The following is a 14,450-nucleotide window of genomic DNA, read 5'->3' on the forward strand; positions in this document are numbered from 1 at the left end:
ACTGTTCTGAGGAGAGAGAGAACAGTTCAGGAGAAAATCAACTATGATTCTGGTTGGTACCGAATTCTCAATAAATGGCAACAAATTATGAAGACCCAGTATCTGCAGGTGGCTTCTGATTTTGAGCTGTTTTTAAAACACACACACAAACCTCTTTTATTGATACTTACAATATTCATAAAGAAAACTAACCGGGTACTTGCAGAACTGGGTAGGGCAGCTGTGCTCTGTGATAAACAATACCCGGCTGTTACGGGTCCAATTCTTTGGTAAGAAAAATACCTGATACATAAAATTATGTATCTTTTTGTTTTGTTGTTGTTGTTGTTTTTTAAGATTTTATTTTGAGGTAATCTCCACATGCAATGTGGGGGCTTGAATTCACAGCCCTGAGGTCAAGCATCACATGCTCTATTGACTGAGCCAGTCAGGTGCCCCTAAAATTATGTTTTCTTCAGGAAATTGAAGTCACGTGGTAATTTTCCTTGGTGCCCTCTTACATGAGCGATACACATACTGGAGAGGAAAGGGAAGTAACTTATAAATGTTACAGGGTCTTCACGGCCCTGCTCAAGCTGCCTTCTCGTAGTGTCCTCACGTCCCCTTCGCCACCTGCTGCAATCTGTTGCCCCTGTTGTACGCTCCGTGGCACCCTGTGTTTCCCCTAAGCTATCACTCACCTTGCTTTACAGTAATTCCTTTAGTTGTCTGTCTTCTTTCCTCAGCTACAAGCTCATTATGGGCAGGGACCATGACCTGTCTTTGTCAGTGATGGCCTCCCAGCACCCAGCTTGTGGACAGGCATGTAACACACTCAGTAACTCTATGTTGAATGAATGGCTGAGAGAATGATCTTTTTTCCAAATATAGTTCAAATCCCATCCTCTCCCTGAAATCTCAAATTCTTCCCAAATTACTATCCCTTTTTCCTCTACCAAACTATAGTAGACCTCAAAAAGTTTGGGCTTTTTTAGGTGCTTTTGTTCTTCTGAGGAATAAGGAAGGGAAGGAGTAATTGAGGAGGAAAGTGAAATCAATCTTTCAAACAACGAAGATGTTGGTAGATTTGATCCCCACCTGGTTGTAAATATCATCAGATCTCAGTCGACCAATGACCATACTGATGAAGGCTTCATTGATAGGCACTCTCCGGAAATAACTCTCAGGATAGTTGGGTGGTCTTTTGGCTCCTGGTTGGCTGGAATAACCTGTACTTCGTAGCAGCTTACAAATATCATCCATGTTTGAATCAGCAGATCGAGCAGCGCTGAACCACGTTCACAATGGGAAACAAAGGGCCAAACAAACCACACAGCTTAGAAACTCAAAAGTCCAAAAGAGCAGAATTTCATCATAACTTGACTTTATGTAGTTTTACATAAGACTCCTGGTCAGTCTATGTCCCCGGAGATTCACAATTGCATTTTCAAAAAGCTTATTATAGCAAACTTACCAGACGGATTCTTACATGTATGTATAGTTAGTTCTAAGTTGAGGTCCACAATCCCTTGTCTAAAATCTTTAGGGCTGGATTTGTTTCAGAATACTGCGTTTTTCAAATGTAAGAAACTAACATGGCATGTAGATCGTATACAACACTTTAAGTAGGGTCTCAATTAGCATTATGTGATCAGCACACGTTAATATTTCTGCAGCAAAATTTATGAATTGTCATGCAAATGAGATAAATAAGGACCATCTATAGCCCCCGATCTGGACTGATCAGGTTTTGACTCCAAATGGCTTCAGGTGAGATCAGAGTTTGCTGCCAGGGGAGTTACTATGTGCACGCATGTGTGTGTAGACATGCATATATTTTTTTTGAGAGCTCTTTGGATTTCAGAGTTGCAGATAAAGAACGTGATCCAGTACCAACATTTCATAAGTTAAAAAATAGTTAAAGAAATTTTTGTAATGTTTATTTATTTTTGAGAGAGAGAGAGAGAGAAAGGGAAACACAGAATCTGAAGCAGGCTCCAGGCTTTGAGCTGTCAGCACAGAGCCCAACATGGGGCTCAAATCCATGAACCATGAGATCATGACCTGGGCCGAAGTCAGATGCTTAACCGAATGAAAGCGCCCCGGTTAAAAAATAATTTTAAAAGATTATGTCAACATAAAGTGGGATATATAATCATCGTTTTTTGTTTTTTTTTTTCCCCTTGGCAAGGTGTACCTTCTACAGAGATTGAATCAAAACATCTGTGATTTTCAGGGTGGTGTGGAGTGGTAATCCTCAGACTCAAAGAATCTTAGACTTGAGGATGACCTCCTATTTGATACAAGAATCTCCTTTCCCACAACTCTGACTTGGCGATTGTTCAGGGTCACTTCGGTAATGGGTCCTCACATTCTAATGAATTCACTGTTGTACCCAAAAGGACAAAGCAGAATTGTTAAAGCTGGCCTTGATGAGCAAACCCTTTTTTCTCCTTCTTTATGTCATTTATTATTTTTGGTTTTCCAGGTACTTTTGGAAATATACACAAGGGCATTCAAAGTTCATTTTTAAAGGGTGCCTGGGTGGCTCAGTCACTTAAGAGTGCGACTTCGGCTCAGGTCATGATCTCACGGTTCACGGGTTTGAGCCCTGCGTCAGGCTCTCTGCTGACAGCTGAGAGCCCGGAGCCTGTTCCAGATTCTGTGTCTCCCTCTCTCTCTCTGCCCCTCCCCTGCTCATGCTGTCTCTCTCTCAAAAATAGTAAGTAAACATTAAAAAAAATTTCAAAGTTCATTTTTAAAAACATGGATGACAAAACACCTCATGGTCAAACTGATGTGAATGAATTATGTCTGCTGCGGACACTCTCCCCACATACTGATGAAGCTAAAGTACATGGGCTAGTTGAGCAGCCCGCGATGAAGGGGCAGCAGTAGCAGGGGCTGCTAAGGGGCAGCAGTAGCAGGTGTCGCTGAAAAGATGATGTCCCCAACAGTCCCTTTGTGCTGAGGATCTGCCCCTTTGTCCTATTTATTTTGTCCCAATTTGTAAGTTTAAGAATGTGAATTCTAGGGGCGCCTGGGTGGCTCAGTCGGTTAAGTGTCCGACTCTTGGTTTTGGCTCAGGACATGCTCATGGTTCATGAGTTTGAGAACCATATCAAGCTCTGCATTGACACCGTGGAGCCTGCTTGAGATTCTCTCTCTGCCCCTCCCCTGAGCGTGCTCTCTTTCAAAAATAAATAAATAAATGTTTAAAAAAAGAATGTTAATTCCAGTCTGCACATCTTCAGCTCACATTGCTGATTCCTGCCTATTATTTGTTTCTTCCCAAATCTTGACTTTTTCTCTTATTTTTTTAAAGTTCATATATTTATTTTGAGAGACAGAGAGAGCATGCACGTGTTGAAGAGGCAGAGAGAGAGAGAGAGAGAGAGAGAGAGAGAGAGAGAATCTGAAGCAGGCTCTGCCTGATGTTGGGCTCGAACTCACAGACCATGAGATCATGACCTGAGCTGAAATCTCTAAGAGTTAGTCGCTTAACTGACTAAGCCACCCAGGCACCCCTTGACTTTTTCTAATATTGACCTTACATCCAGGTTTTGACTCATTAACTCAGCACGTTGAAATCTGTGTGGTAGATACTGGAATTATAGAACTTTAAGGTGGCTTCTGACTTAAAGACCCTACCCCTTAAAGTCACAGTTCTGGACAGACATACGAAACACGTGATTGTGATATGTGCTGTTGTTTTGTTTCCACATATATTCAGGTGAGAATTCACTTCCCACCTAACTCTGAGAAATAGCTTTCCAAACTCATCAAACCAAAAATGACAACAGAAAATTTATTCATGTCCCTACATCTGCCAAGGTGTAATATTTAAAAACGTTAAAAAAAAAAAAAACATTCATTAGACTTCCAACATTCCCAAATTTACCTTTAAGATGAAGAAAATTCAGATTCCTTTTAAAAAAAAAAAAAAAAAACTAAGGTACTATTGTGGACATGATGATCTATGTATCTCTAACAATCTAAAACACATAGGCTCCTTTATGTGTAATATATAGATTACATGATATATAATCTATTATCATGGTAATGACACAAATATAGAGTAATTGTTACATTTCTCCATTACGTTCAGAAGAAATAAGAATCTCACGCCTTTCATTCTAGATCGTACCGCTGCCATTCACGACGAAAGTAGTACAGAAACTACTTCATTTTACCAATAGCAGTGCTTTTGGGGGGGTGCGGTCCCAGCCCTGGGATACCTGTATCGATAGTAGGAAACCAGCATTCTCTCTCGGACCTCTCCTTCGATCTTTTGGTCGATAACCAGCAGCATGACTCCGTACAAGTACAGTGCTTCACACTATGAAGAGAGAAAGACAATGGCCCAACTCACAGGAGCTACGTTCTTATGGAATGAAGTTGACGAGGGTTAAAAAGAATCACTTTGTTCCTATTCCTCCTAAAGGCTTCATATTACAAGGAGAATGCAGATTTTCCCAAAGGCTCTCACCTTCTGTACAGAATGGGCTTTGAAAAATTTATGGGAAATAAATTTTAATTTGCAGTGATTACCTTTCAATTGGCCTATTTTTGGTATTTCGCTTGGGGCCCCAAATGGAGTCCCAACATTATGAATACTTCTAAGCCCTTTACCTGTTTAATGAACTTTTCTTAAGTGACTATCACGTACTAGTTTCCAAGGCTACAGGTCTGGGATGCAGAAGATAAAGAAGATAGGACTGCGCTGAGGAAGTTCACAACCATCCCATGACTTCCACTCACTTGTAATTGTGTTCAGTCTACTATGTTCTAAATTCAGATATTGTTGATTAGAAGAGAACTGTCAGTTTATTTGCTTCCCTTTAAAGAAGGGTACTTTGTATGTGTTTGGGACGTATGGGAAAAAAGTTGACATTCTTGACTTTCTATTTTAAGTGGCTACTATTACTTACTAGAAGCTGTTTTCCATCTTCATTGAGGAGCACAGTTTCTAAGGTTTGCTGAATATACACACCTTCATTGAGATCATCTAGATATCTAGAAATGAAACCCCAGGGCAAGTTATTCATTCTAATGAAAACGACCACTTTTGAAGAAGGAATATAAAGATTTTTAAAAGATAAGACAAGACACCAGACATTCTGGCCTTCAAACGTTTGTGGCCCTTCATGCTCTTTAAGAATGGACTCGTGAAATGGAACTCCCAGTGGTTAGGGCCACAGGTTGCTAACACTGGCTACTCTAAGCAGAAAGAACCGTCTCTAGTCCCGATTTATGAATCATAAGTATCTTAGAAGTAACGTTATAAAGACATGGAATAGTTTAAAAACTGCTGAGTAATGAATTCTTAAGGGCTGAAGGGAAGAAAATACTGTGTAGTTAGGGATGAGATGGCAGGCTACGGTTACTAATGCTATAAAAATAAGCTTTTTCTCCACTTCTCCTAAAGAAGATGCTAAAATATGATCATAAACTACAGGATGGAGAGCCACATGGCTTAATACAGAGAACAAACTGACGGCTGCCAGAGGGAGTGGGATGGGTTGGGGGCTGGGTGGGCAAAATGGGGGAAGGGGCGAGGGAGGTACAGGCTTCCAGTTATGGAGTCCCAGGGGTGAAGGGGGTGCTGCACGGCGACAGACGGTGGCTACTTGTGGGCACAGCAGAACTTACAGAGCTACCAGATCACTATGCTGCACACCTGAGACCAATGTAAACATTATGCGTGGACTATGCCTCAATGAGGAAAAAAAAAAGAAAAGAAAGCCATGACTCAGTACAAGCCGAGGTTATGGTACTGCTTCACAAGAGCAGGAAAGCATAACAACGCTCTAAAACACTAAAGGTGACAAGTGCGACTGGAAGGAAAAGACAATCACGCACAGTAGGAGAGGAACTCAGGAAGGCGTGCACGCTCTGGCACGTTCCTTTTCCACTATTTACCCCCAGAATAAGCTATTACTGAATTAATACCTGTTTAGGTCTACAATATATTTATGCACACTCTGAAAGGCTAAATAAAATCTGGTCACAATTTCTATGTGGTTTTCACGAAACTCTTCATCTAAATCCTGTAGCTCTGGCTTAGCTTCCAGCTTGCTTTCCCATAACTCTGGACCCTAAGAAGAAAAACACATTCATGTGAAACGTCAACAAAAGCATACTTGTTGGTAACATTTTCTTTTTTTAATCTTTTTTTTTTTAACGTTTATTTATTTTTGAGACAGAGGGAGACAGAGCATGAACGGGGGAGGGGCAGAGGGAGACACAGAATCTGAAGCAGGCTCCGAGCTGTCAGCACACAGCCCGACGCGGGGCTTGAACTCACGGACCGCGAGATCGTGACCTGAGCCGAAGTCGGCGGCTTAACCGACTGAGCCACCCAGGCGCCCCATGTTGGTAACAGTTTCTAAACAGTCTTTTAAAAATGTGTTCCTATGCTTGAAAAAGGAGATGAGAAATTGAAAGAGGAGCAACAGAAAGTAACAGAGAAAACAGACGCCTAGATACGGAATCCCCTTGAAAGAAACAAAGTTGGATTGTAACCATGATCGGCAAGCTTTTAAGTGTGGGGTCCTTCACTGTAAAATACATTTCACCAAAGTTATCTTTTTAAAAGTGTGATTAGGTTATGTTAGGGCTTCCACACAACACCTTTATATTATTTTCAAATTAGTTAGCTGACGCTAAATGTGGTATAAAAGCTTTCCTCTTTAACTGTTTCTCCATAATTACTTAGCCTCTCAGGGTCCCACGCTTCCCAGAGAAAGCGTGCTTTTGTAGGAAAGATAGCGTTCAAAATGCTATGGAGGAAGGTTACCTTAAAATAGCTGAAATCAAAGATGATATCTCCATATTTCTGTAGATCGGCTCGGTCTTTAAACCTGAACACAGCAGGGATAAACTCCGAGAGCCTCAGAAGTTCAGCAATGATGGCATTACCACAGGAAACAATCCTTAGGATTGCCTGGCCACACAGGTTGTTCTCAGCTAGGAAGTCCAACATCGTGCGGATGAGTGCCTGGCCGGGAGGAATGTTTCAGTGGCTTCAGAGCTGAGGTCTGTAAATCATTAGATGAAACCAGGTCTGCTGACAGATTGGCTGCTCCATTAAAGGACCTGTATCCCAAAAGAAAAGTATAAAAAAAAAAAATTCTCCATTTTTAAAGGGAGCATATGTAACACATGCATGAGTTCCGACATGAGGGAAGGGCCTTTATTGTCCACTCCTCCCGGTGTTCCATGTGGATGGACTTTGCTAAGTGAACACCCTTGGCCTGTTTTCAATCCTTTATTCACTTCTCCCCGTGAGAAAGGACCTGATGCAGCTGGGAGGAGCCAGTGAGCATCGTGGTTCCAATGTGCCCTATGTTGGGCACTGATTATTAAATTGTCCTTACGGGAGTTGTCTTACCTTTGCTAACGCTTGTTTTACCTCTGGAAAAGAGAACTGTGCCTCAAATCCACTCGAATTAGGTGAGGGAGCCACCTTGAAAAAAAGTGTTTCTCATACGGAAAACACAGGAGGCCCTTGTTATCAAGGGTAAGACATACCTGAGAAATACTCCTGAGTGACGCGAGTAGAGACAAATGTTTCATACTGAGCGGTGGAAAAGTTTTGATTAGAAAGATATCTCGGAATGATGTAATTAAAACGTATGAAAGTAAGTTCCGTACTTACCCCCAATTCAGAGTAAAGTTGCAACAAGGACGTACTAACTCAAGGGACATACCAAGAATGCGCTGAAAGTTGATCTCACCAAATTGTAATTTTGATAATACATATTTTGTACTTCATAGCTGACTTTCATAGCATGATCTTAGAAAAAGGTAATTTTTGCAACAACAAAAAAAATGTTTCAAGGCAGCATTCATTTTCCCAAAGGCCTCTTCCAACTCTTTTTTTCAAATCATTATCTTTGAAAGTGTTAGTTTTGTCATCATCTTCGCTGTATTGCTCTCCTCTACTTGTTACTTTAGCTAAGTCATCATTGGGTCAGCTTCATGCAGGCCTGAATTATTTTTCAACTTCGTGAAGGCTTGTGTACTTCCTAACATTTGCACTGGCACTGTGTCCTATCGACACGACATTAGCATTAAGAAGAGTGACCACCAAAAACAAGAATTCAGCCCAAGAGACTCTTTAGTACATGAATATCTGCAAGGGAACTCATCTTACAAGTGATCGTTACCATTTTTATATCCATGCCAATGTTTACGTTCATATGTAATCTTCTGGCTGCAGGGAGTCAAAAAGTAAACAGTAAAATAGTGAGGACTTCACTGTACGCAAAACCAGAATGTGGGAAGACTTTGGACAGGAGAGGGCTTCCTCTGCAGCCCCAGCAGAACATTCCCCAACCCTTGTCACATATTTTCAAAGTTCACTCGCGCTGAGCTACCTCGTGTAGTTGTCTTTTGTGTAACCCTTAAAGGTTTTCTTTTTTCCTCTTATAAGTCTCTTCTTATTGATTCAGCATTTAGAAACGTCTTCATTTCCTAGGATGCTGTTGACTCTCCAACAATAATTCCCTTCCTCCTTTCCCTTTTTTCCTATAGAGGACAGAACAGGTGGATCCTTATTTTCTCATTGCCCCCAAACCTAGGCTACACGTGTGACTCAGTTTCGACCAAATAGGCGTAAGAGGTAGTCTACGGCAGACCTGATAGGAAATTTTTTTTCCCCTCCTGCGACAAGGAGAGAAGCACATGAAATTTCTCTCTTTCCTCTATCCCTCTTCTTCTTGTCTTTGAATGTGGCCCAATGAACATGTCTTGTCTGAAGTTTCAATAGCCACCTTGAGACCATGAGGTGATGAGCTTAAGAGAAAAAAGGCCCCAAGCCTGCAGATTGTGCTTTGGAAGGAAAGAAAGACTCTAAATTCTTGTTGAGGTGACTGACTCATTGATTCAACTGTAGCACCACCTATCTCTGTAATCCTTGTAAAATGAACTGTTTTTATGCTTTATTTACTGCTAGTTGGCTTTGGGATTATTTGTAGGTGGAAGCATTCCTAATGCTACAGATTCATTCATTCAGTAAATAGGCATCTAGTGCCTACTATGTGCCAAGCACTGTTTTAGGACCTGAGGCTACTTCAGTGAACAAAACTAAGTTCCTGCGCTCTCTCATAAAGCCTGCATACTATTGGGAGTGGGGAAGAGACAATAAACAAATAAATACATTAGGTATCAGCCTGTGATCATTGCTGGGAAGGAAAAAGCATGATAAAGAGATGGAGTGTGTGCTGTTTTAGTTTGTGAAAGCCTCTCTGATAAGATATTTGAGCAGGGACCAGAAGGAAGTGAGGCAGCAAGCAGTAAGGGTATCTGGGTGTTGTCAGAAGCCCCTAAGACAGTCCCCGAGGCCCTCCTTCCCCTTATTCATGCCCTGTGGAGGCCCCTCTCCTTGAGTGTGGCTTCCTATCTCTTAAAGAACAGAATATGGTAGATGTAAAAGATATCACTTCTCAGATTAGATTGCAAAAAACCTGTGACTTCTGGCTGGGGCGCGTTCCCTAGCTTGTTTGCTCTGGGAGAAAGCAAACTGTCATGTTGTAAGAGAGCCCTGTGATGAGGGAGTGAGAGGCTTCCCAACAAGCACCTGAATGAGCCTGAAAAGGGACTCCCCCCCCACAAACCGAGCTGAGCCTTCAGATGACAGCATCTATTCACAGCTAGGCTGCAACCTCCCAAGAGCCCCTCAGCCGAACGCACCCAGCTAAGCCACACCAACTGATTCCTGACCACAGAAACTGTAAGACAATAAATGTCTTTTGTCTTAGCCACTAGGTGCTGGGGTAGTTTGTTATTTTACAATAAGTGATGATCTGGGAGAAGGGCATTCCAGGCAGGATTTACAAGTAAATGCAGAGGCCCCAGGTCAGCAATGCACTAGATGTGTTCCGGGAACAGCAAAGTGGCTGATGTGGCTGGTGCAGAGTGAGCAAAGGATAGAAGCACAGATCAGAGGAAGTGGATGGGGTTGCTCCAAGAGCAGGGACTGCTAAGAAGCCATTACAGTTGTCTAGAACTCTCTCCAATGAGGGTATCCTTTAATATACATTAAGGCATAAATTATTAACAAGCCCTTTCATTTTCTCATGATGTTTACTTGTGAAGGCATACTGATCTCTAATAGGCTGAATTTCAGATAATTTCATTCCACCTCTTTTTTTAATTTTTTTTTAACGTTTATTTATTTTTGAGACAGAGAGAGACAGAGCATGAATGGGGGAGGGTCAGAGAGAGGGAGACACAGAATCCGAAACAAGCTCCAGGCTCTGAGCTGTCAGCACAGAGTCCGACGCGGGGCTCGAACGAACTCACGGACCGCGAGATCATGACCTGAGCCGAAGTCGGCCGCTCAACGGACTGAGCCACCCAGGCGCCCCACATTCCACCTCTTTCAAAGTAAACTCTACCCTTAGCGTGGGGCTCCAACTCACCCCAAGATCAACAGTCACATGCTCTACTGACTGAGCCAGCCAGGCGGCCCAATTTCACCCCATTTTTTTTGCACTGAATGGGTGTGGCTGGGAAAATGAGACAAGAAAAAGGAGGAAATAATGGCAAATGGGGGGGGGGGGGAAGAAAGAAAAAGTCACTGAAGTCCTCTGAAGACCACCAAACTAACCCAGAAAGATCTAAGGTCTGAGGATACCAGGTCTAAGCAGGAAGAAACTCCAGACACAACTGCAAGGTGGACAAGCTATGTTTCACTGCTGTAACTGCAACCAGATTCTGGATACCAACACAGGCCAGACAATGGGACCATGGAGAAAGCATCTTTAAAGCAAAACACGATTACCTGCCTTCTTCCCTTCCCTGCCCAAGCAAAAAAAAAAAAAAAAAAAAAAAGGATGAACAGATACACTCAGCACCTGCATGCACATGGTCAGGTTAGCTTAGGCCTGGGATAATGACATGTCAAGACTTTTGTGTATCTGCTTCTTATTGTAATCCTTAAATCCTTACACTGTTGGCAACATTCAAGATATTATTTGGTTACATGATTTGGTAAATACCCCAAGGTTGGCTGAAACACTTGCCCTAAAGAACAGAGTCTAAGAACCAACATTAAAGATGCCTAATCATGTTGCAGTGATTTCAGAATTATGTGGCTTTATAGAAGGTGCTAAGACTTGGTTGAGATTTTTAAAAAATCACTCTAGAGTGAGGTGCAAATAAACACTGCAGAAAAACCCATATTGAATCTTCTATTCAGTGGTTCTTTTGCTGCTAGAGATGAAGAAAATTCATAAAGACCAGTTTTTCTCAGTATATGCTGCATTACTATTTGGCATGAAATGAAACCGGAGATCCCACTCAATTTCCTAATTTTCTTTTATAAAGCACCCAAAAAGTAGCTGTAACTTTATTTTTAAGAATTTAGTGTTGGGGGGGGAGGTTGGGGGCAGAGGGGAAAATGGGTGATGGGCATTGAGGAGGGCACTTGTTGGGATGAGCACAGGGTGTTATAAGTAAGTCAATTTGACAATACATTATATTAAAAAATAAAATTAAAAAATTATTTGAAATTTACATCATGTTTAGCTTTATGCAAAAGTAACCATCCTGAAATGACTAGTAATGGTAAATATGTGTGTATATTTGGTAAATTTGTGTGTATAAACACATGAGGGATTGAAAGTGAGTGTTTAGACTAGAATGAATAATATGTACTAGATATACTCATAAATGACTTTTTAAATGTTAAAAAAATAGAATTTAGTATGGAACTGTGGTTTACAGTTCGGAAAGTAATCCTAGACAGCAGACAACATGTTTCAAGAATGCAGCATGGCATCATTATACCAATTACCGAGTAAGTACAGAACTGAATTCTGAAGGAAATAAAATTGTCCGGGGACAAACCGCTGTTTGCCCTACTCAGAGGACAAAAGAACACAGGTCTATTTTTATCCTTTCATAAGATCTCAGTTCCATAAAAAAGGAAGCACTGGTCTCCACCTATCCATTATCAGAAACAAAATATAATGGTTGTTGACCAAGATAAAAGTGACCGACAAATCTCTTCCAGAAAAGTTCTAAAATGAGTCTGATCGCTCTAGTCCCATTCATAAATCCTGGAAGGGACAGGAGAAAGAGAAACGGGAGGTGCTCCTGGTCGTGGGCCAGTAAGACCTCTCCGTTCCTTCCCCTGACTCCATCACCTATGTTGGAGTAAGCTCCGTGCATTTGGAATTGGGACACCCAGCTCCATTACCAGCTCTGTGACTTATGTTTTCGACCGTGCGACCATAAACCAGTCAGGGCCCTTGGAACTGTTTTGAGAAATGCAAAGAACTTTGGCACCAGCATGACACAGGTGAGGGAATTAAGGTGCAGAAAGCAAAGCAACAATGACTTGCTCCAACTCGCAGCCCACGGCATTACCAGAATTCAAACCCGGGTCCATCAGACTCTACGAGACTTCGCGAACCACTCAATTTTCTCGAGGGCAAACGGAGGGATAACACTGTCTACCCAGCACGGCTCCTGGAAACTTGGAAGGTACAGATGCGGGCCAAGCTTTGCCCAGGCGGCGTGGAAAATTCTGTCCACCTAAGTGGGGATGAGGAGCCTGGACTGCGGCACCGCCCCAGGAGGCCCCTCAGTCCTCCAAGCCGGGCTCCGCATCGAGACCGCACCGCACGCCGCAGACGCCTCTTCGGCCAGCGCGGCCCGGCCAGGGGCTGGGGAGGGGCCGGGAGACCGAACCGAGGGCGCGTCCCGCCCCAACTCACCTGTCACCCGGGCCACGCCAGGGCGCACGTGCAGGGCCGGCGATCGCGGACTGGGTTGGCACCTGGGTCCCCACGCCGCCCTCTCCGCACGCGTCCCCTTCTAGACGCAGCCCTCGATCGCCAGCCTGCGGGACCCCCGCTTCCGCCTCTGACTCCCCTGGCGGTCACATGATCAGAGGGGCGGAGAGCAGGGCGGGGCGTCATGTGACCGTTCGCCGGCGCCGGCTGATGACGCGAGAGCCCGCGCTCGCGGTTTCAGCGACTAGAGAAGGGAGTTGAGGAAGGAGTTGGGGTCCGGGTGGGGGCAGTCCGGGTGCAGCCAGAGAGAGCTGGGTCGGACATCCAGGTAAGGCAGAAGCGAGGGGTGGCGATGGCGAGGGTGGCGGGAGGTGTCGCCTCCCTCTCGGGCCCTCCGCGGGTGCCCTGAGCTGGGGTCCGTCCACCTGGGATACGGTCCTGGCTCTGCACGTTAAGCAGTGAGGCTTGGGCAGGCTGCCCCCCTTCCCGAGACGCCATCTCTCCGTCCTTCTGCCCTGGTAGGGAACTGATCACGAATTCTTGGTGCAGATTAATCCAGTTGGAGCTGTCTTTAGAAGCAGGGCCTCGGGCAGGTCGTTTAAATAAGCTCTTGTGTCAGTTTCCTTTTCTCTCCTATAAATGGTTGTGAGGATTAGGATAATGAGAGTGAAGCGCCGGAGCACCCGTTTATGGGGAAATGGTGGTTGCTGTTATTGTTGTCAGTCTCAGTTCTTTATTGATCGCCGGTTTTGTGAGAGGAGCTGTTTCACATGCTGTAGAACGTGTCAGAGTTCTAGTTTAAGCTGCTCCCAGAGTGAGGGAGTGGTAGCCACGTGAACGAATAGTTGTGATGAGTTTTTTGTTTGTTTGTTGTTTTTTTTTTAATTTTTTTTTCAACGTTTATTTATTTTTGGGACAGAGAGAGACAGAGCATGAACGGGGCAGGGGCAGAGAGAGAGGGAGACACAGAATCGGAAACAGGCTCCAGGCTCTGAGCCGTCAGCCCAGAACCTGACGCGGGGCTCGAACTCACGGACCGCGAGATCATGACCTGGCTGAAGTCGGACGCTCAACCGACTGCGCCACCCAGGCGCCCCGAGTTGTGATGAGTTTTATAATAGTGTGTGTGTGTGTGTGTGTGTGTGTGTGTGTGTGTGTGTGTGTGTGATGGAGAGAGAGAGGGAGGGATAGTGGTAGCATGGCGGGGGTGGGGCAGGCAATTGCTTGTATGGATAGGAGAAGGCTTCATGAAGAAAGAAGTATCCTTGCATCTTGTAAAGGGAGATACAGCTCTGGCTGGACTCCTCCTACAGGTCCCCATGGACTTAAAGATCAATATAGTGTCTGTAAATTGTTTGCTTTGTGCTTACCACTGTGCTGTACAGAAAGATAAGAGAGGGAAACAGTATTTAAAAAATTTTTTTAATTTTTTTAATTTTTGAGAGACACAGAGAGCTCCGGGGGGCGGGGGGGAGAGGCAGAGAAAGAGGGAGACACAGAATCCCAAGCAGGCTAGGCTCCAAGCTGTTGGCACAGAGGCCGATGCGGGGCCCAAACCCACAAGCTGAGCGATCATGACCTGAGTTGAAGTCCCACACTTAATTGACTGAAACACACAGGGACCCTCCAGGGAAACTTTTTTTTTTTTTTAATATAATTTATTGTCAAATTGGTTTCCATACAACAGGCAGTGCTCATCCCAACAAGTGCCCTCCTCAATGGGGG

General features: G+C 43.8%; 2 protein-coding genes across 3 annotated transcripts in view; one reads left to right on the top strand and one right to left on the bottom strand.

Annotated features, from left to right (window-relative positions):
* The window catches only part of WASHC5 (WASH complex subunit 5), a 61,131-nt gene extending 48,283 nt beyond the window's left edge, over positions 1-12,848 (bottom strand). Inside the window, exons 1-6 of the mRNA XM_040494598.1 lie at positions 12,708-12,848; positions 6,779-7,077; positions 5,932-6,077; positions 4,911-4,995; positions 4,218-4,318; positions 1,078-1,267 (exon numbers count right to left, since the gene is read on the bottom strand). Coding sequence (XP_040350532.1) covers positions 1,078-1,267; positions 4,218-4,318; positions 4,911-4,995; positions 5,932-6,077; positions 6,779-6,964 — 708 coding nt within the window. The 5' untranslated portion in view covers positions 6,965-7,077; positions 12,708-12,848. The remainder of the gene's footprint in view (positions 1-1,077; positions 1,268-4,217; positions 4,319-4,910; positions 4,996-5,931; positions 6,078-6,778; positions 7,078-12,707) is intronic.
* A 99-nt stretch (positions 12,849-12,947) lies between these two features.
* Positions 12,948-14,450, top strand: part of NSMCE2 (NSE2 SUMO ligase component of SMC5/6 complex) — a 217,077-nt gene continuing 215,574 nt past the window's right edge. For both annotated transcript variants that reach the window (XM_040494407.1, XM_040494408.1), the window contains exon 1: positions 12,948-13,053. The gene's annotated coding sequence lies outside the window, so the exon portion shown is untranslated. The remainder of the gene's footprint in view (positions 13,054-14,450) is intronic.

Source organism: Herpailurus yagouaroundi, unplaced genomic scaffold, assembly GCF_014898765.1.
Source record: "Herpailurus yagouaroundi ecotype Mexico unplaced genomic scaffold, PumYag 186, whole genome shotgun sequence".
Taxonomy (NCBI): domain Eukaryota; kingdom Metazoa; phylum Chordata; class Mammalia; order Carnivora; family Felidae; genus Herpailurus; species Herpailurus yagouaroundi.